The sequence below is a fragment of the Anticarsia gemmatalis genome, chromosome 11, assembly GCF_050436995.1.
Source record: "Anticarsia gemmatalis isolate Benzon Research Colony breed Stoneville strain chromosome 11, ilAntGemm2 primary, whole genome shotgun sequence".
Classification (NCBI taxonomy): Eukaryota; Metazoa; Arthropoda; class Insecta; order Lepidoptera; family Erebidae; genus Anticarsia; species Anticarsia gemmatalis.
This window is the reverse complement of record NC_134755.1, coordinates 11,947,388-11,969,986: the sequence shown is the minus strand read 5'-3', so window position 1 is coordinate 11,969,986 and position 22,599 is coordinate 11,947,388. Positions and strand designations below refer to the sequence as shown.

The 22,599-nt window shown below is 40.7% G+C and overlaps 1 protein-coding gene across 6 annotated transcripts in view; it reads left to right on the top strand.

Moving 5' to 3' along the window:
• Window positions 1-22,599, top strand: part of LOC142976396 (uncharacterized) — an 83,827-nt gene extending 61,228 nt beyond the window's left edge. For 4 of the 6 annotated variants that reach the window (XM_076119725.1, XM_076119726.1, XM_076119724.1 and 1 more), the window contains 11 exons: window positions 8,819-10,237; window positions 10,488-12,447; window positions 12,792-12,993; window positions 13,278-13,408; window positions 13,839-13,969; window positions 14,318-14,471; window positions 14,908-15,155; window positions 15,500-15,565; window positions 15,653-15,732; window positions 16,124-16,230; window positions 16,648-22,599. In XM_076119725.1, coding sequence (XP_075975840.1) covers window positions 8,834-10,237; window positions 10,488-12,447; window positions 12,792-12,993; window positions 13,278-13,408; window positions 13,839-13,969; window positions 14,318-14,471; window positions 14,908-15,155; window positions 15,500-15,565; window positions 15,653-15,732; window positions 16,124-16,230; window positions 16,648-20,717 — 8,553 coding nt within the window. In that variant the 5' untranslated portion in view covers window positions 8,819-8,833 and the 3' untranslated portion in view covers window positions 20,718-22,599. Of the gene's footprint in view, window positions 1-5,175; window positions 5,694-8,818; window positions 10,238-10,487; window positions 12,448-12,791; window positions 12,994-13,277; window positions 13,409-13,838; window positions 13,970-14,317; window positions 14,472-14,907; window positions 15,156-15,499; window positions 15,566-15,652; window positions 15,733-16,123; window positions 16,231-16,647 lie in introns of those variants that run through there. The other 2 variants (XM_076119722.1, XM_076119721.1) reach the window with 2 other exon arrangements.

Genomic DNA, 22,599 nt, shown 5'->3' with positions numbered 1-22,599 from the left:
ATTTTAAATATACCGTATTTATACAATGACTGATTAGTTGCTGAAAATCCAGGCTTCTTGTTTTATCCACAACGAAATTATAGGGGTGTCAAAAATAGCCCGAATTGCTTCGAGAAAAGGATGTTACGGCCGTGCCGCTTTTTTTTTGCTCGACTTGCGGGGGCACTTCCGTGCCCCCAGATTATGACCACGAATATTAACGTACACATATTAGTGCTCAAAACTGTATATACTGACATAATCTATTTTATACAAACATAATATCTCGTATGTATATCCGAAGGCTTAGGCCGAGGTCAATGAAATATACCCATTTTATACACCTCGGTTTAGTTTCGCCATTGAAACTAAACCGAGCTGTTTCAATGGCTCCTATCTAAGGAGCGAGCCTATTGCCATTTACTGGGCACGTTACCAAACTGCGGACTACTATAGAGAAATTTAATATTCCAATTTTAATAAGAATAGGCCAATAGTACTTTTACCCGACCCGGAAATCGAACCCTGGACCTCATGATCAGCAGTCGATTACACTAACAACCGCGGAATAGACACAATTATTGATATGACGGAAACTAACCAAAGAAAAGGGTAAATAAAAACACTACTTCTGTATTATCAATTCAACACAGTAATATAACATGTATAAATAAACATAATTATATATTGTCGGTACTGTATATTCCTTAGTGGGAATGCCCGCACTTCAGGCGGGAGAGTCCCACATAACCCTTCACTCCACCCAGAGTGCAGGTCTAATGCATTAGCCACGTTAAAAAAAAGGTACTGTTCCTAACCACAGCTTCGTATAATTCGTGCACCAACCACGTAATCAAACGGTCTTTAACTCTTTACCTAATGTTTTCACTTACGTAACAAGTTCATTGAACCGCCGTCTAACCAACTTTGTTTATAGTTTTTATCTTGCCATCTAACCTTGAGTTTCATTTGCAGAAAAGCTAATGGAAACCAATGGGGTTTTTAAATGGATTGTCGCCCACAGTAGTACATAAAAGACTTGTTTAGGAGTTGTTTTGACTGAGTCATCTCTGTTATAGATTCGATCGTTATTTTTATTGTTTGAAGAAGACTCCGTATTAAATCTATTTGTTTTGCTAAACTGTGCTTTTTGGCTGAGTTAATTCAAGTGCAAAAAGGGAAAAATTACTGTGCTGGTTAATGATGGGGCTAAAAGAAATCTAGGTGATTAATGTCTTTTGCGCTCTTATTTAACACCACATTTTTATTACTACTCCGCTCCTTTTAGTCATAGAGTGATGTTAAATAGCCAGCAGCTTTATTCAATAAATGAACTATTCTACATGGACATATTTTTACAATTCGATCCAGTAGTTTCTGAGATCAGCGCGTTCAAACAACTCCTAAGCTTTATAATATTAGTATTTATATGATTATTTTCAAATATTTAAATTGCACTTTATAATTTAAAACAAGCCACACACTAATTAAATTTCCACCCAAACCGTACTCAGTACCTCCGTCCAGAAACCTCAACGATTCGGTTGAATAATGCGAGTCGCGGTCACAGCTTGACAAATGTCAATTCTGTGGTGCCCTCATTACGCAAGGGTTTAACTTATTAATTACTGTACTCTGTGGTCATAATATTATTTTAATTAATTTTGCAATTATTGTATTTGACTGCAAAAAAAAATTGATTTTGATAGGCACTAAACTTTATAACAAGCTTTTACTTTTGATCTCTGCCTACTCTGGCAGAGATCAAAGGCTGCCAACTCCTCTGGGCAAAAGTATAAAAAAATAGGAATGTATGTATACTTTGTGTTTCGAGACTTATAGAAATAAAATAGGACTCATTAAGAAATTGGCACACATTAAACATTTGGGCATAAACCAATGCTTATTCCTTTAAATATTAAAGCTTCTTCTTTTATATCGTTCTAAGGAGATTGTAAGAAAATAGGGGTATGCAAACTTTTATTTAACTTCATACAGCTACATAACAAGACCTCTAAATATTATTCTAAAACTTCTAAGTCCTTTTACCCTAATGTCTTCGCAACACATATCATTACTTTCAAGACAGCTCAACCGTGGAACTTTTCACCCAAATACCAGCCTCCATTTTGTAAAGTCATCATTGATTTTCTTGAGGGCTTCCCTCGGGGAGTGAGGGCCATCGGATTGCCGTCAAAGCTCGGCAACTGGGTCGAGCGGCGGTTGAAATAACTAGCAGTGCTCAGCTTACTGCGGAGAGCTGGCTAGTGTAGTGGTGGTTCAGCTCATTTGTGGAGAGGGAAAGAGATGGCATTATTATAATTACATTTTTTCCTTGAACATCATACCTGTTTTACCCAAAGTTCTAGGCAGGGATATGTGATATACAACCATGTGATGCGATATAATAGGATGCGCGAATTGAATAACAAACATTAGTTTTTAATTTTTGGTAGCCTTATCGTTATTTCATTGGTCGTCATAAGGTTTGATTTGTCTACGTTTAACTTTATGCCAGTAATGTTTTAGAGATTGCTTTGAGTAACACAATATTACAAATAATGATGTTTCTGGTATTAGAAATAGACAGGCATCTTAACATTTTAAGAAGTGATGAACATTCGTTCCTTGTTAAATAATTGCTAAGAGATCTGACTGTGATTATTCTAGACATTTCCCTAATTATTCAAGTTTCGACGAAATATTGATACGCTTACTTTAAGAACACCTACTTATTAAAACTTGACGAAATTCATTAACAATATTGAACTGAGGTGACATTACATCGAAATATTGTTTACCAACTTTCTTGATTTAATGTTGAACAGTTTCAAATTATTGTTTAAAATGACTATTATAACGTTTAAACTTTTGTGTTGCATGTTTTTATGGGAATTGATCGCCAACATGCATTTGCACCTTGAGTTGCTGGACGTTTCGGCACAGGTTACACTGACCGTGGGCGCAAGCTGACTGACCCCTGGTTTCTGAGGTACATTTAGCGGTAGTTTATCTATTCAATATAAAAAAGGCTATTGAATAGATAAACTACCGCTAAATGTATTCAGAAATTGGGCATGAGTCCGACTACCCACAGTTAAGTGCATGTTCACATAAAATCCTATATAACATTAGATAAAATTATTATGCCTAGAGACATAGTAATGTCTCATTTAAATAATACATTTTGGCAGACATACCAGATGGTTTTTACGGTGTTATAAATCAATTTTAGAAGATGATTCACTATCGCATGAAACTCGTAGGCTGTAAACTAATTTACTCTGCTATATCTAAAAATATTATCTACAGTTTACTGGACCGAAGTATAACGTGATTTTGTAAAGTACATAGTAACTGACGATGAATTATTTTATAATGTTACATAATTACTTATCATGAGATACAATAAAAGAAAATGAAAGGACTGAGATAAAATTCTGTTCACTGAGTGATAGTCGAAAATAGTCTTTAAGATGACTAACCTAATTAACATACTGACTGATATTTCTAAAAAAAATTTTTTTTTTATTGTCCCACTGCTGAGCAACAATCTCTTCCCAACGAGGGCGAAGGGTTAGGCCTTGAGTCCACCACACTGGCCAAGTGCGGGTTGGGCACCAAAAAAAAACATTGTTTCCTCGCTTAAATTTTTCCTTTCCGCCACCTGCTAGGATTACTGCAATAAATATACATATGTAACTAGCAGCCCCACCTCGACTATGCCCGGACATCTTTAACAATAATACACTTAAACCTTCCTTTGAGAACCACATCCATCTAATGGTGAAAACTGCATAAAAATTCGTTCATTAAGATTTTGAGTTTATCGCTAACTGGCTGACAGACGCTGCAATGGGTTTTTTCTTTACAATAATGTAGCGATAATAATGAAAAATTCATCTTCTTTGTCTTACAATACTTCTCACCCAACATTAAACTTAGCATTGAATAGCTGCATCTAAATAGTTTGCGTGCATATTAGCTACTGCAACACGCTAATACTAATTAAAAAACTGAATGTACTCGAAATCACTTACAAGTGCGTGCAATTTTAATTATAATCCACAAATACTGAACATCGTTAAGGCTAATCCAGTGCCTGATACTGCCGAGTACGTCTACTGTGATGACGTCACGAACTGTCAAAGTTATTTACTAGAGTTTATGTATAGGTAGGTGTCTATAATTAGATACTGGTTACACAGTTTCCGAATAACAAGATATTGAAGTAAACTTTCTTACCGTTCTATGTATCAATAAATACATTTATGAATCCAAAAAATAGTCCAACTGCTGGGCAAGTTCTCCCGTAATGAGGGAGGGGTTAGGCCTTGAGTCCATCACACTGGCCAAGAGCGAGTTGGGGACTACGCATACTCTAAAGAACTCAGACACGCAAGGTTTCTATGTATGCAAGACTTTATTTTTGAGCAGAGCAGGTGTGTGTGTATGAGAACAAAGAACTATGTAGCCATGTCATATTATAATGATTGATTGAAAATTAATTTTATTGAGGCCCAAAGTTGGAGTCTCCATTTTTGGTTCAACCAAGGTCCCCGATAAGCCGCTATCGATCTTAAGTTTAATGCATTTATGCTAAGGCCTTGTGATATAAAAGAAAAATTTACTTAAAATAACGTCGTTATCTCAGTATTATGTTGTTGGTAAGAAAACACAAGTTTCTGAATGTATTTCTCTAACCTTGACTAAGTCCAATGTAAACATTGATAGCAATTTCCGAGACATTTACGAGCTGTACGCCAAAACTTCGTCAAACATTCGAGTCTGAATTAGTTTTATTTGTTTAACATTAACATAGTATAGTAAAATAATTAGTCCACCGTATCGCGTCAACCGTGACCGAATTATTCACGTTTGTAAAGAAATTCTGTAAACATTTTCATTCACAACTTTGTAACTATGCACTAACGTTCGCTGGCAACCGTCCAGACAATAGATCGGTAAAATTAAAGATGACTGCAATAAAATCTTAACTCGTAACCCATGAGGGCCCTTCTAAATTCGATGTACTGACCCCATTTTGATGATCTAGAACAATCTTTGTTTATTTCGTGCGATATACGTTTTGGGATTTAAGTGTTCGCTACCATGGTTAGGGTTAGCTGACCTGCATTATATTTAGCCTCACAAACGACCGTAAATCTTAAAATGATTTTGATCGTTCTATTGCAGGTATCTAGTATTCGTTTGGCAAAGTGCCTAACAAGATGTACCTACAAATAAAATTTGACGCTACAAGCCAAACACATTAATCCAGCAACCCTAACCGTGATATAATCTCAGTAGGTACACGATGGTATCCAATACATCCTATTTCTGGCTGCCGACGCCCATAACCGTAACAATCTCGCAATTCTAGGACTTTATACACAATGATATACTAAAGTGAAATCAAAATGAGTTCGAGGGACTATTATAAAGTGTCATACATCAACAAAGGAGGCGATCGCTCCAGGATATCATTGGACAACGATGTTCTGGACAACGATAATTTCAATGCCAACCAGTTCAAGTTGTACGATGACTTCACAACAGACCTCAGGATGGCCTTCAATCCTATGAGGCGCAACTTCCATGACCTCACCAGGACCGATGTGATGAGGAGGAGGGGTGATCCCAATGACTCTGGTGTCGATATGGAGAATGGGAACCCTCTAGATGATGTCACTACTTCTAATGATACAGATTTGGTAAGTTTCGTAGGTAACAAGTAGAATTCGTTACTTTTGTATCTTTTTGCGTATTGCGTTATACATTGTCTACATCAGTCTACATCTATATGATTTGAACCATTTCATTTGGTCATGTAATTGTGTCAAAGAAACCTGTTTTATATTGATACTTCTTTTGCCGGATCAACTTTATGTTGCTCGTATAGGTACCAAAAAACTTCAAAATTAAAGAAGTTGAAATTATTTTTTCGTAATAAATTCCATTGAGAATATTTAATATCAAAGTTCGTTGCCAACTTTATGTAAACCTGAAATTTAATTATTATCTACCCACACTCGCTGTTTGTTTCACGAATGAAATTGTAAATCTTAATTAAATGTCAGAATATAATTACTCTTTTGTTCTGTGTTGTTATTTGCGACTGCGAAAATAACAAATTGGAACTTTCGATAAATAGTTTCTGCTGTACCTAAAGAGTAGTTCCAAATGTTATTTTAATGAACCATCAAGATTACTCTATTGGTACAATAGCATAATATAGGCCGATCTGTATCTGTTACTGGCTTACTTCTGCTAGTTGACTATTTGACTGCAAATGTTTATCTTCATTGTACACGACCAATTTAAATCAAACTTATCACAATTCTGAACCCATATACATTCAGCCGATTAATATAAGACCTATTCCCAGCATTAGGAAATTACTTTCCCAAAATGCTTTAAAGACAAGTTCAAACAGGAATCTATATAAATAAAAATGAATCATTGAAATAATAAAACTTTAGAACAAATACACTAAATTGGATAATTCTCTTTTTTAATATGTTTGTAACTGTTGGGACATGGTTTGCATGGGATCGATGGTATCTAAATTCTCACGGGAATAGGACCAACGTACTAAAATTCCGAACGGGCCGCTAATTGTCGTATAAAAAAATTATAAATTCAAAACCAAATTTCTCACATAGCAGTTTCAAATAATTCTAATGTAATTTTTCATAGTATTTGGTAATCCATGGTATCTAATGAACGCAATCTTATATTCATCAAGTTAAACAGGCACTAGCACTATTAATGTCACTTGTCTCCCACACAATTGGCATCGCTGGCGCCTCTATTACAAACGCCGGATACTCCCCGACTGCACTCAGCCGTCTATTCAAGTATTGTCGTGACAATATGCCAGCTCGTAGATCAATTGTCTTTGCTATTTAAAGTATATAATTCACGATACTTCGTGCTTCCATCAGCGGTTTGAGTGCACGATTTTTAATGAGAATGTTTGTGAATCTGACTATCACTTAAAAACGCATATAATTGGATTCGGGCAATTATTTGACAACTCACGCAGGGCTATTTAATTTCAAACTAAGCAGAGCTTATGCTATGGTTATAATAATGATATTGCTTATTAATGTCCAATTTGAATTATGTGTGTACGTTTTTCTTGTTTATGGGAGAGCTTAATGCTTAGAGACTAGAGAGATGGGTAGCGTTTTACCGATTTAAGTTATTTAGTTCAATCAAAACTTATTTGGGTTACTAAACTAATGAATTTCATAGCTATGAGGCTATTTAGTAGCAGTTTGTTGAAATTAAATTTCAAAAAAGTATGTTTTAAAAAGCTAAGTAATTAAATCTTCAATCGCAGTTATGTTAACGCTGTACAAAATACCGAGGAAGTTGTTTTGAATATAATTGGGCACTTTCATTTTTGGGTATAAAACATTTTATCTCCTTTATTTCTATATTTAATTCATTAATTAAATCCGGATACGGAAATTACGTCTAGTGTACAAAAATTAAAATTATTTCGTATTATAAAATTACTGTACAAAAAAGTATGAGTTCTGTATATGAGGCATGTAATACTCTTGGTCCTATCTACAGTGTAATTAGTACATTTATCACCGCTCTATTACACCATATGTGTATGGTGTAATAAATACTAATGTATTACACATATGTAAGTGATATAAGTATTAATACCCGCCGTCACACTAGCGCCACCACGGGCACTTCTCAGTAACTTGATACGATGAATTATGAAACAATGATTGATTCGACCGCGATACTTGATATTCTACCGACTCGCTCGTTTTGAGGGGTGAATACTTAATTAAGACACACTATTACGATGGAAATTTTTAAAAATATTATTTGAGTGGTGCTTTTCGGTTGGTCAAAATTTACAGCGACAAATACACACGCAAGTTTAATATATTACGACTTTATTATAAACGATAATGATTTAATAAATCAGTCCCGAAATGTCTTCAACAAATTCGTTTTTATTATAAACTTCCTTCAATCAAGTAAAGGTACAACAACCCCTAATTATTTCGTCCGATCACCGCAATAAATAACATTGCAATAACTAAATTGCTCGTAATAAATTGATACAGTACTTGCTCAACTTCCCATTTAGTCTGACCTGATTCCGTCATACGTTTAAACATTCACATCTCACATTTCATTCTTCAAACGATCTTAAGGGAATTAATAGGACCGAGTGACGTAAGCCTTCGTAACACTAACACATTGTATCATGACTCATTGTAATGTCGCACGCATAAGCCACATACGGGTGGTCGTTATACAAACAAAGCTAGCCACCATATTTGACCAGCTTAATTATGACTTATCTTTAGGCAACATCACTGATCATATACATCAAGTTGTCAAGGCGATACGAATGCATCTCTCTTTCCAACACAATGATTCATTTTCCGTTATCTCGGCATTATAGAATCGCATTACGCATTCAAATGCCGTTACACCTCGTCATGTAGACTGCTAATGTAGTTAACTGTAACGTTTTATTAATACGACTACAATGTCGCTCCCCAGCTAGTTTCTCGCGTAATTAAGGATATTGCACGCATGGTACGGCCCCGCGCATGCGCGCGTGCTTTTTTCGTAGCCGACCAACCGGTATTTTAACGTGGCCACAAATAAACACAACCTTACGCACTCGACGGTTACGCTACGACCGACTGGCCTTGACCATACGAGTAATGTTCAAGTGATTTCGGGCATTCGTCTCAAGCTGATTACCTCACGCCACCTGAAGTCCTCAACCTTGACTCATTTACCCTTTAAAGGCACAATATTTAAATTGCTTTCTTTCGTTTTGTTGCAGTTGGAGAACGAAGTTATGGTAGATCCCTGGAGCAGCATGGACTCCTCTAATTCACCGTTAACTGACTCCGGACCCTCGGCAAGTGAAGACTGCACCCCCTCTACTTCAAGCGAGCCTCCTCGCGGGCCTCTAGATGCGTCTTCCCCTCTTTCTCCCGATTCGCGCCGCTTACCCGACCCAAAAGACACCAAACCCAAGATAGTCCCCAAACACATTCCCCCAAAGTCTTCAGACAAGGCGCGATCGCGAGATCTAACCCTTGAGCTAGAGACCCTAGAGCCCGACCCCCTCCCACGCCGGCCACATTTTCTTGACGAAGACTACCAACCGCCGTCCAAATCAAACATCGAATGTCGAATTCCCAAGCCGCACTTCCTGGACCACTCGCCGTCACCGGACGAATTCGATGAGCGCAGCGATATCACAAACCCGAATTTCTTAGACGACGATGTTGATGGCGACGATAATCAAGCACAAAAGAAAGCCGGAGCCCTACCCAAGAAACCACAAAGAACCCCGTCTTCTACTTACTCCACACCGGAAGATCGGCCGCATAGAACCAGTTACCGAAGCACTTTACATTATGGGTTAGAGAGTGCGGCTAGATCTAGTGAACGAGATAAAAGGGCTTCCCAACTATACCGAGGGACCTGGCCAGGAGAACGCGACGTCTGGACAGGTCATGACTCCGCCAGCGTTCGCAGTTTCTCCAGCAATGGCTCCGCAGAAGGACCCAGACCTTCGTCGAATCTCGAAAATAAAATGGAGTGCGTCTGCTCATTGATATCACTCCTCAGTTTATCACCAGAAAACAATGCCGACTTGAGTGGACCTCTACTGGAAATGAGTCGATCCGTCGAAAGCTGTATAGCTATGAGGCAGGCCGGTTGTATTCCGTTACTAGTACAGCTAATACATTCAAAGGTTCCGAGAGAAACTCGAGATCGTGCTGCGAAGGCGTTGCGTAACATAATCCACACGCAGACCGACGACAAAGCAGGCAGGAGGGAAGCGAGAGTCTGGAGGTTGTTAGAACAAGTTAGAGAATACTGCTACATATTAGAAGATCTCGTAGAAATGAGGAAGGAGGGGAAGGAAGTTATCGAAGACGATGCTACTAAGCATCCGAGTCAGAGTGTGGCCGCTCTGATGAAACTGTCCTTTGACGAGGAGCACAGGCATGTTGTGTGTCAACTGGGAGGGTTGCAGGCACTGGCTGCCTTAGTGAGTGGTGACCAGGCGGCGCATGGGAGCAGAACTGATGACAACACGTGCTTGACGATGAGGAAATACGCGGGAATGACGCTCACCAACTTAACCTTCGGAGATGGAAACAACAAGTCTCTTCTGTGCTCCTTCAAGGACTTCATGTTAGCTCTAGTTGAACAGTTGGAATCACCTAACGACGATATGCGACAGGTGAGCCAACATTATTTTTAACATTACCTGATTCGGAAAGTAGGTCGTACAATTTTAAATTGTAAAGTTTCTTAGAACTCTTAGTTTATAATATATACAGTTTTTCAATAGAAAACCCTCAATTGGTTTTCGTAAAATAAATAAACAAGAAACAGAATTTGAGGTAGATAGAGTCCTAAATAAACGCACTTTGCTTATTGACTTATGTTAATGTCTGCTTATTTTCCTAATAAAACATTTATCTTTATAGGTAACGGCGGCAGTACTTAGAAATCTATCTTGGAGAGCTGACACAAATAGCAAGCAAGTTTTGAGAGAAGTAGGCGCCGTTAAAGGTTTGACCAAAGCCGCGATGACCTGTCAGAAGGAAGCGACTCTCAAGTCTGTCCTATCGGCCCTCTGGAACCTAACAGCTCACTGCTCAATGAACAAAGTAGCTCTATGTTCCGTTGAGGGAGCCTTAGGCTTTCTTGTAGACATGCTCAGTTACAACTCACCGACGAAAACGCTAGCCATAGTGGAGAACGCAGGTGGAATCATGAGGAACGTGTCGAGTCACATCGCCGTTCGGGAAGATTACAGACAAATTCTCCGTGAGAGAAATTGTTTGAGTGTCTTACTGCAGCACCTCAAGTCTCCGAGTCTAACGGTCGTGAGTAACTCTTGTGGAACGCTCTGGAATCTGTCCGCGAGGTGTCCGCAAGACCAACAGTTTTTGTGGGACCACGGCGCAGTCCCGATGCTTAGAAGCCTCATCCACTCTAAGCACAAAATGATAGCAATGGGCTCCAGTGCAGCCCTGAAGAATTTGCTCAATTCTAAGCCAGGCAAAACGCACATAATCTCTCTAGACACGACAGCCAGGAATATGAACTTACCAGCTTTGCCGACCTTGGGAGCGAGGAAACAAAAGGCCTTGGAGCAAGAACTGGACCAGAACTTGGCTGAAACTTGCGACAACATCGAACCAGCAACGTCTCCGACCACCAGCAATAGAGAAGAGAAGAACTTGTTCACGGCGACTGAGAGACAAATCGCCATGAACTTGGAGCGGCATAGAATGACGTCCAGTTCACCGCTGATGGGGACTCTGACCTCTCAAATATCGTTAAGTCATAGCGCACATCTGGCTAGCTACTTGAGCTGCAGCAATACTCTGCTTAAGGGTGCTCTGGTGTCTCGATCGAACACGGGCAGCGCTGGTAACGTCAACAGGTCTGAGAGTAAGGACTCGGTTACAAGTACCCACTCTGACTCCGTATTTGAACGAGTCATGCGCACTGGGAAAGTTCCGGTCCCTACACCCAGGAACAAAGATCTAATGAAGAGTGAAGCAGCTGGCGAATCCTTCAAATCTTCCAAACAAAACAAGGACAGCTCGTATACTCTCAGGTATCCTACTCAGCCGCCGATCCCGCCTCCGAGAAGTTCCACAGAATTGAGAACGAACTATACAGAATCTGGTTTTGACGTCGACCAGGATTCTTGTGACCAACCGATTGACTTCAGCAGGAAGTACTCGGAGACTAAAGCGAGCGAGCCTGAGGTAGAGAAACCTAAAGCTGACACCAAGAAATACTCAAAGAAGGAAAACGCAACATATGGTGATTATCAAGAGACAGATTTGGACCAGCCGACGGACTACTCTCTTCGATACGCTGAGCATCAATCAGAGACTGGATCCGACATGTCTGAGCCGCCAGGGCCTTCAGTACATGAAGATACAATTAAACACTTCGCCACGGAAGGCACGCCCTACGAGACCCCTGCAATCTTCTCTACAGCAACATCAATGTCTGATCTTCGGGTGATTGGTAAAGACAGTAAGAAAGCGCCGGCGACCGTCAAACCGAACCCTGAAGCGATGACGCATTCAGACGAGAAGGACACGTGCTCCATCGAGGACCCTCCGCGGCACGACAACGACAGAGCGGCTTCCACTCCACAAAACGCTTCAATAACTGAACCAGTACCGGAAAAGCGAGGAGTATTCGACACGAAGTTCAGCTCAGGAATGATAAGTCCAGAGAAGCCGGTGAACTATTGTGATGAGGGTACTCCCGGGTACTTCTCGAGGGTTAGTTCACTGAGCAGTCTTGGCGAGCCGACTGAGGAGGACAGTCTGGCGAAGAGGAACGCTATGGCGACTATTAACGTGGAGCCTAGCCCTCCGGAGGTCAATACCAGCAGCTCTGCTAAGGACAAAGAAGGTACGCCTGTTACTTCTCTATTCTATTACTCTTTCCCCCAACTTTAACTCATGTCTTCACAAATCTGTCAAATGGAACCTACTATCGCTTGTAGTTTCTTGTTCAAATCATGAATTTATCATCATAATGGGTCAACATACAGAATTAACAATTTTAGGCATAATTTTAAGTATGATAAAGATCATTCAAACATGGTACCGTGTGAAAATAAATTTTAAAGGTAACCCTAGAGCCGTGTGTATGTTTAAAAACGAAACAAGAAAGAAATCGATACCCAGTCACAAAAATCCCACGAAATTATCAAGACTCTCAATAAAAAGACATTATACTATTTTTTTTCTTAGGTTCCAAAGCAGTAACGTTCGCGACGGAGCCAGTGTCAGTGTGCACGGGGCCGGGCTCGGAGGCAGCATCGGGCAGGGCTTCGCCCCCGTCGCAGCGCTTCGTGGAGGACACGCCCCTCATGTTCTCCCGGTCCAGCTCGCTGGGGTCCCTGCCTGAGTGCTCGCAGCAAGATGACCAGGGATCCGTGCTGTCGGAAGTCAGGTGAGAGTAAATACCAAATAATGTATTGTCACGGCTTAAAAGTTTTATAGGTAATTTTTATTTAAAGGTAGTTTGACAGGCATTTTTGTGGCTGCTGATAAAATTGTCTAATGAAATCTTTATTCATTTAGGTCAAATATTTACACTTATGATAGTCGTTACAATTACTGAATCTACCACTAACTTCCAGCTGCCAATACCAGTAACCTGAAGAGCCATTTATTTTATTTATAACTCATAGACCACTGTACGTTTTTTCAATCTTTTGAAATGTTTCTTCGCAGTCGTCTAACATCAGGCTGTATATCTCCGAGCGAGATCCCGGACTCGCCGGGCGCGAGCGTGCCGCTATCACCTCGCACCAGAGCGGCGCCCGCGCAGGAACTACTCACCGCCATGTCGACTCCACCACAAGGTAAACACTTATTAATGAACTAAATAAAGTGCAGTGCTTGATTAGTACCTTAAACACTAGAGAATCGTAGGATTTTATTCAAGGTAAAATTAATTTGTTTTATGCTTCGAATAAATTGGATAACATTAATATCTTAGTGTCAGTGCTTTGGTCCTTGTACCTAAGTAAAAAAACTGTATGTCCAGTCCACGTAATAATAGTCAAACCGACAATCTTTATGACGTGATATATGTACATAAACCAAGTGTTTATATATTTATAGTTCCATTTAAGAAAGTTTATTGTAGATAATGTGGATAACCAAATATTATTGCAGAAACTAAATTTACCTCTCGACGGGTACTAATAACACTTACTTATCCATCTTAATATCAAAACATTAAATTAACTTATCACATGTATCAATACATAATTTTTATTTGTATTTCAGAGCCAGTATGCGAAGGTTCAGTGTTCGAGGAGCGCGTGTCCCGGTTCATGGTGGAGCACACGCCAGCGCAGTTCTCCACCGCCACCAGTCTCAGCAGTCTTACCATTGATGATGAGCCCAAGTTACCCAAGGTATAATACACTTTTTTACCACTATATTACACTATATACTAGTTGCTTTAGTCTGAAACAATGACCAAGTTTTTGTGTCGACTGTATGCTAAAAACGTCTACTTTACTGGCTTAATCTGTATGGATTAATAGAAAAAACTTATTATGAATTAAATACATATCGTTAATATCTACTGTTTCGTCAAATATTGTCCTCTCTAGACTTAAATGTTCTCCTCCTAAAGGTTCTATTTTACCTTTCATACTTAACAGACATAAATTTCTAACTCGTTAGTCTTTTCAAAGAAAGACGATTGAAAAGTTTGAAGCTTTATTGAAATATGACTTACATATAATCTTTTCTTCTAGCAATCACTAAAACAGCTACCAAAGTCGTCAGACCAGGAAGTGGGCACGGAATCACCGGGCGCTCCGTCTGAAGAGCTGCTGCAAGAGAACAGGATCACTGAACGTGTTCAGCCGTTACCCTCCAGGAGTACTGCACCTGTTGAACCATTGAAAGGTAACCACTTTCAGTCCTACCCCTACTCTTACGTTTGTAAGTGCAATAGTTTGTACAGATGTGTGCATGTTTGTTACTTATTAACGCGGAAACTACTGAACCAATTTTAATTAGTTTATATCCTAGATACTTTATCAGAATGAAATCCTGTTATGTTGAATTTGGAATAACCCTTTACGGTCCGTAAGTATTTTTCTCAATATTTTGAGATGACCGCAGATATAGCTTCACGCCTATTAAATTTCAATGTATAAGCTGAGGTGTAACCAAATTACATCTGCGTTTTCCTTTTCTCTATTACCTGTTTCGTTGGCAAGGCCTTTAACTAATAAAAACTTTACAATAATGATAGTAATTTGAGGCTATTTAGAACTTCCCGACTGAAACAAAAACTTATAACAATATTTGAGAAACTCCAACAAAATTTTGCTAACAGGTACCCAAACTCCCGGCGAAGTCTGCAAGGTGTACTTCACAGAGGACACGCCGGCGATCCTGTCGAAGGCGGGCAGCAACTCCAACCTGTCCGCGCTGTCCATCGACTCGGCGCCCGCACACGCCACCCACGCTACACACGCTACACACGCGACACATGCGCAAGATGCACATGACACGTCGGACAGCTCCAATCTGAGTGATGCGGGTGATCTGCTCGAGGAGTGTATACAGAAGGGGATTGCTAAGGTAAGAAAGATTTCAATTTCTAGAAATTAATATAATATTTTGACTTTTAACTCATTTTGATATAAGTACAGTTATTATTGAGAGTTCTCTCCCAGGCACTACTACACAGTCCGATGGAAAATCCCTAATAAATTATGATCACTTTTTCGCATGTTACAAAACTTTAAAAAACTATTAAACGGAATCGTATAACGCTGTATTAGGCAGTTTACGCACTAGCCAGTTGCATATGAAACTGTAATCGCGCGGCTAGCCACTCCCGCAGTTAATCGCTAGTGCGTAATAGCGGTTCTTCTTCGATTAAAATACAATTATATGTACTTATGTAATTATTTCGTTGTCAGGTTGTCAAGAACAAAGGGCCACCTTCAGATGTATCATCAATCAACCCATATAGAGACGATGTATACGTAAGTATTCACGGCTTACTCTTTAGCAAATGCTTGGATCTCTAAGCAAATGGTTTTTGATAGATTCTTATAATTTCATCTTTACAGCGATCCTTACCACCATACTTGCGGTCATCAACGGAGACGGTCCGCATGTCGCACGAGTTCGCGAGGAATGTGCGTGATAGGTAAGCTAACAATACCCTTTTTATATAATTGTTCTTACTAGACAATACTTCATTTAGTGTGAATCTTGCGTCGCGATCACTACACTTAACTATCGAGTACATAAATTAACCTCGACTTGCCTTGCTTTCATTTATTTTATTCTCTTTTTTATTTTTGTGTAAAAAACATAATTTCATAAATAGTCATTCAAACATGTCATAAATTATAAGGTAAAAAATTTTGAAGTGCAGAACTTTAGTACTACATCTGCAGGAAATTAGGTAGTATCTAATAGTTCGGGAATCATTTAAATGAAATGTGCAACTATTTGTACATTTTAGAACATTTTTAGCGAACAATTGAAATTTCTTTGTTATACAATAATATAAGTGATATATTGTGTATCTGTAGTCGCAGCCCGAGCTCGGAGCGCGGTGCTCCGCCGCCGCTGCCGCCCAAGCTGTCGCAGCGCGCCGCCCCGCCACGACCGCCGCCACTCGATGATGTACAGGCAGACGGTATGTACTAATACTTGTTTGGAACAGTTTACCTGCATGACCCATCATCGTTTCACACCCTGTATAATGTCATCCGAACCTACATGTTGAGTCATATAACCATAAAGTCATTTGGACTTTCGCATTAATAATATAAGTGTGAATACCAGTTTGAATTAAAAAAAAACACTACTGTGAACACTCTTGACGCGTTGTGCGTTTCCTAATTAAATTGTATTGCAACTAGTGTGATGAAATACTCCTACGCATAATTCGCAGAAACAATGCATGTCACCGAAAATTATCTTGACATTGATATAGATTGCTTCTGATAATATATTGTTATCACATAATATGAAATTGTCGGCAATTATTCACAGTTTACCTGCACAAGGTTGCGATTGTGATCATTTAAAAAACGTATATTTTCATCAACAGGTCGAAAGTACGAAAGCCGTCTACCGGTCAAGTCTCAAGTCCGTGAGCGACCGAAACCAGCGGCGGCTGCGAATCTAGCTCGAAACGACTCGCTCTCATCATTGAGTCTGGACTCCTTCGGCTCCACGGACAGAGAGATCTTCGAGGAAACCGTCAAGGCCGGTCTCTCCATCGTCCCTCGTCGAAGTACCCTCGACGACAGGATACGGGCGCAGTCGGCCGAACGCGCCGGCGAACCGGCCAGACAACATCGAGTACCGCGCTCCCTCGACCGAGCTCCTATTAGGTCCAGGGAGATAGAGGAGGTGTCTCACGGAAGAACCGGCCGGTCCCGGCGACGACGGTCGGCCGACGGAGCCAGGGCGTCACGCTCCACTCTGTCACCGCGAGCGTTAGAGAGGAGCAGCTCTCTGTCGTCCCTCAGCAATGAATCCTTCGGATCCACCGATAGAGAAGTCTTCGAGAGGTCGGTGAGGATCGGCATGTCGAGAGTGAGGCGACGGCCGCGATCCGACGACAGACTGGAGTCCCGGCGGAGGAACAACTCGGGTAACTCGGGGGGAGCGCTGGCCCGCTGCGGGCGCGCGCGGGCCCTGCTGGAGGAGGTGATAGCGCGGGGCGCCCGGCGGCGGACAAAAAACGTGCCGGCGCCGCCAGCGGGGCGCGGGCCCGCCGGCGGGGACACGCGCCGCCACACGCCTGGCTCTGACCCGCGCGCGGGGGGCCCGCCCCCGCCTACCGCCACTGGCGCGCCGGGCCCCGCGCCCGCCGCCCCGCCCGCCCCGCACCCCGCCCGAGACCCAAGCCCCGCGCCCAGCGAGCGCATCAAGTCGTCCGACGAGCCGCCGGAGCCCCGCGAAACGTCTTCGCCCTTGGACTCGACGACATTGACGCGCTCCAACGAGTGCCTGGCGCCGATGTCGGCCAACACCACGCTCGACTCCGAGCCCCGGGACGAACTTAACCGCTCCAACGAGTCCTACGCGGACGTGCTCGACGGTTCCTGGAGCGACGGGGAGTCTCCGCATCCGCCTATCGACACGGGAACGCTCACCAAATCTAAGAACAAACTTGAATGGACCGACATCAAGTACACCAAACCAGACGAACATAATCTGGAAGAAATATCTAAGAAAGACGCGGACACGTGGAACGACAATACGTGTCCTGATGATATCACGTTCCCTACGATCAGTGGCTCAGTGCATATGGTCTCTTCAATCAGAAGCGAAGTGGTGGAAATGGGCATGACGTTACCAGACTTACTTGAAAAGAGCGAGGCGCCTAACATGTCGTTCTCGAGGCCAGACTTAACTAACAAATTAGATGGTGAACATTCTCCACATATGCCGACTATAGAAGACAGTGTTCTCGACAGTGATAGAAACATCATGTTGGATAGTGTCCCAGAACCAAGTTTCACTTCCCTAGTGGACGACAGTGAACATAAATTTGATTCTATAATATCAGCTGCTATAGAGAAAGAAGCGGCTAGATTAGCGGCTCAGTTGAAGAGCTCGCATTACGGCATGGAAGCTAGCGTGACGTCATTGACCTCTTTGGACTTGGACCATGTTAAACCACCTTCAAACCTTGGTAGTCTACTATCGTTAAGTGCGTCAGGACATTGGGACGAGTCTTCAAAAGATCAAGTGTCGAAGAAATCACAAAAAAGTCGAAAGAAGTCTCTTCCTGTTGCGTTGATGGTGAAACGTGCTCTCAGTAACTCTATGCATCAAGGCAGTACGGAACATTTGGATAGCAACCCAGTAAGTTTCTTAGACAACGTGAAGCCTCCTTCAGAAATGGACAATATTGACATGGAGAGTAGTATGATATCTGTCTCTAGCATCGTGTCTGAAGTTGCCGAAACTAGGGAACGAACTCCCATAGTATTCGATTTCAAGCAACCTGTACAAGATTTTCCTTTGTGCAGTACATTTACCAACGTCTTCCACGACTTGGACAAAGTGAATCCGCCGTCTTTGTTCGATGAAATAGCTGAATCAACGACTGAAGTCGAGCAAGTGACCGCTCAGCAACTCTACGACGATTGCACTTCGAACACTTTGAACATAGTGACCGATATACCTTCAGGGTCTGAGAATTGTACACCTTTACCGTCTGACATAAGTAGTGTGGAGTCTACTCCTAAAAGACAGAGAGATCCGAAGTATTTGACTCCTAAAGAAAAGAGACACGTATCTAAGGACCGATACCAAACTTATACTATTACGGATACGGTAGCAGAAAGTGATGTTGTGTTAGAAGTTGAGGAGGAATTTGTAACATGGACGAAATCTGAGAGTGATCGATCTGATGAATACGTCACAGCGACCTCTGAAATAAAGTCTAGAAGGAAAGTGAGTGCGAAACAAAGGAGGTTAGAGGACAGAGCTAGGTACCAAACACAGACTGTAGACATCCACACGATACTTCCACAAGAACCGCAAAAGGTCGTCGACCCCCACATCGAAACGTTAAAACAACGATTGGCAGCTAAAAAGACCATGAAACAGAAAAGACTAGAAGATGCTGAACGTTTTAGAACGAGGACTTTGAGCGAAGATATCCCTCCTTCACCTACGTTCGTGACTAAAGATGCTAATTTCGAGAATGTAGAAACTACGACCGGGTATGACAGCCTTTCGTCCAATGAGCTCAATCATCAACAAATACATGATGACAGGCAGGACGACGATGTATTCTCGCGTGATGCAGACAGTGGTCACAACGAAGATGATTTCGAACTAAACTCAACACAAATGCAAACTTATACAAAAAGCTTCAGGAACTATTTACCTGTGATTGAAAGTCCGGCCGCCGTAGATATGTGTGTAGTCAACAACTTAAAAAATATAGAAATGACAGCCTCCTATAAACGTACTTTGCAAATGCAGAGTGATAAAAACCAGAATCCTAGTAGCAGTGACTTCGCGAGCTACGAAGGAGACAGCAATTCCGAAGATAAGGCACATTCGGAGTCTGACACAGAAACTCCTCGTCCTAAACCCAAGATCATCAAACCGGCGAGACGTGACGAAAGTTTAGATTCTAATGAATCCATTGACAAGGAGCAAGACGCTCCCAAAGCTATACGTGGAAGGAAGAAGGCAATGTACGTATCTCCGTACAGACGCAGCGTTCCCCCCGCTAAGAAGCCAGCAGCTCCTCAAACTAAGACCGCCCCTAAAAGCGCTCCAGTTAAGACTTCGAACCCAGTCAAAGCTCACACAAGTGCCAAAACTAAACCTCCTGTTTCGAAGACTCAGAGCGCAAACACTTCCCCTAAGAAATCTCTTCCGAAATCTCCCACTAAAGTGCAACAAAAGCCTATTAGTATTCCCCCTGTTGCCACGAAACCCCTCCCTCTGGTGCGTCAAGGAACATTCACGAAGGAAGAAAGTTCGGTTCCGGCGAAAGACTTGCCAGTTCCTGACAAAAAGACTTCAGTTCCAAGGCTAGCGAAAACTGCACCACCGGCTAAAACTAACACGTCGCCGTCGAGACTGCCTCAGTTCAATCGAAGCAGACCGCCGACAGCTAAGACGAGCTCAAGTCAAGCTAAACCTACTACAGCTCGAGTAGCTAAGAAATCTGAACCAATGATGAAGAATTCACCTTCTAACCACAGTTTGCAGAGCAACGAAAGTGGAAAGACCATCACCATAGCGTCACGGAGCTCTCGACAAGGCAGCACTTCGAGTGTTAACTCAATACAATCGTCGAAAACAAACTCGAAAGATATTGAAAGTAAAATCGCTAGTCTTTGGAAAAAGGTTGAACAGGCGAAGAAGCTACCGGCGAAAGCTGAGAAGAAAGTATGGATAGAAGCGGATAAAACTGAACCTCCGAAATTGATTAGAAGTTCCACTTTCGAAGGACAGCCGAAAGCACAAGTGTCTTCAGCTCCTAAACAGAAGACATCGATCGGTATTAGGGTTTCTCAGATACCTAGTTTGAGACCTAAGTCTACTCCGAGCAAGCCTGCAACTCAATCTACCAGCGCAAAGAAACCTAATACTAGAGTGTTTGCAAGAAAACCAGTCGCAGGACAAGTCGGTTCTTAAACGAATATAAATAATTAAATGGGAATTTTAAATGTTCTTATGATGTCGTGAGGTCTGATCGATTTCTATATGTATAGTTTAATCGTATTATACAACACATCTATGTATTACGACATTAAATTAATCATGCAACGTATTATTAAGTGATTATAAAATAACGTTGAATTGTATTAGAAATCGTATTTACCAGGAGATTAAAAATGACCTCATGTATTGTGGAAAAAACTGATTTTTGTAAGGCCTAACGCACTAACGCGTAGAGACCGTCAATTAAACATAACAAGGCATGTATTGGACCGAGTTTTTCTCTAAATGTATAAACTAAAACGGGCTAAATAACAAGCCATATATCTTGACTTGATTACCAATGATTTTGGCATGAGTAAGAATACATTTATTTCGTAAATAGGCGAACAGTTATAAATACTTCGATTACCTTCTCACAACTTACGTTATAAACATATGATATCTTCAAACGTTTGACAAATATCACTATTCAGCTTACTATTATAAAGTTTGTCAAATGTTTGGACCAACAGTGGTACTTCGTTCGGCCAATTACTAAAATATATTTATGAAGTAAGGAAACATTAACGAAATTAAGTGCAATATGAATAGTGTTATGGTGAATTTATTACTTAGCGTGCGTGCACGTTCAAAATACGGGCGTATACGTTCATGCAGGAAACTTTTTAAAATTAATCTACCGAAGTACCATTGTGTTATATAAATACCCTTTAATCATAAATTCATGTTTGTGAATTTTATGTCGAGTGAAAAACAGTTAGTGACTTATTTTTCATTATTTCTTTACGTTTCTATGTATATTTGTTGCATTTATTCATATTTTAGAGACTATATAAATTACCCATTTTCGACTGCAATTTTAGTTTTATAAGATTTTAAAGACATAGTCACAATTCTATATGTACTGGCATAATTTTATTTACAACAAAACTTTGTAAGGCAACACTACAGCTGATTTATAAATGTACTATAATTATAGTTTATGAATGTCTCGATATCTAATATTCTTATACTTGTTATGTCGCCTCCTAACTGCCCGAAAGCTTAATTCCTTACAAAATTATGAAGTCACAGTTATCTATAGTAGAAATATGAATATTTCTCACTATACATACGAGAGTGTACGACAATGATTGTAAATATATCCCCCGCTAAATTATAGTTAAGGTTACAGTAATGCAATTTGTATATTTTTCATAAAATTTACAAAGAAAAGATCGCTTTGGGTAAACATTGTGCGATGGCGTTCACTCTTAGCTTTCTCCGAGCGGCCGTCGGTTCGATGTTTCGTCTAGTCAAGTTTTAATGTTAGATAAGCGGGATACATTCGGCGTAAGGAACGTCATTTTTACATGAAAAGGATCGCATCGATTGTGACAGTAATCTGTAGGTTTAATTAACTGGCTTCTTGTAGTTGCGCGTACGAATTTTCTTGTTAGAAAAAATGGTTTTTCTGCGGAAAATACTTCAAACTTTTGCGTGTCTACAATAAAAATGCCGAGTGTTGCTTTTCTTCCATTTCACAATTTATTATAAAGTACGTAATTTTAATGTTTGAGGCGTCTAAGGCCCGTTTCCATGACCACGAGCGATACGGTTCCATCGGGCAGAGGAAACGCGACCCCGTAGTTAACCAATAAAATATAATAATACATTACCTTATAATCATGTTTAATTGTCATGATTAGTACTGATTCCTTTATTATATAGACGTAGTAGACGCATAGATATTTTGTTTATACCTATCACACGATGTAGCGAATGCCATCATGTTCATTTAATAAGCCAGTTTTATAGTTAAATATAATAGATGTAAGGTGCGTAATTTGATGGTAAATAAAGAATAATTACCGCA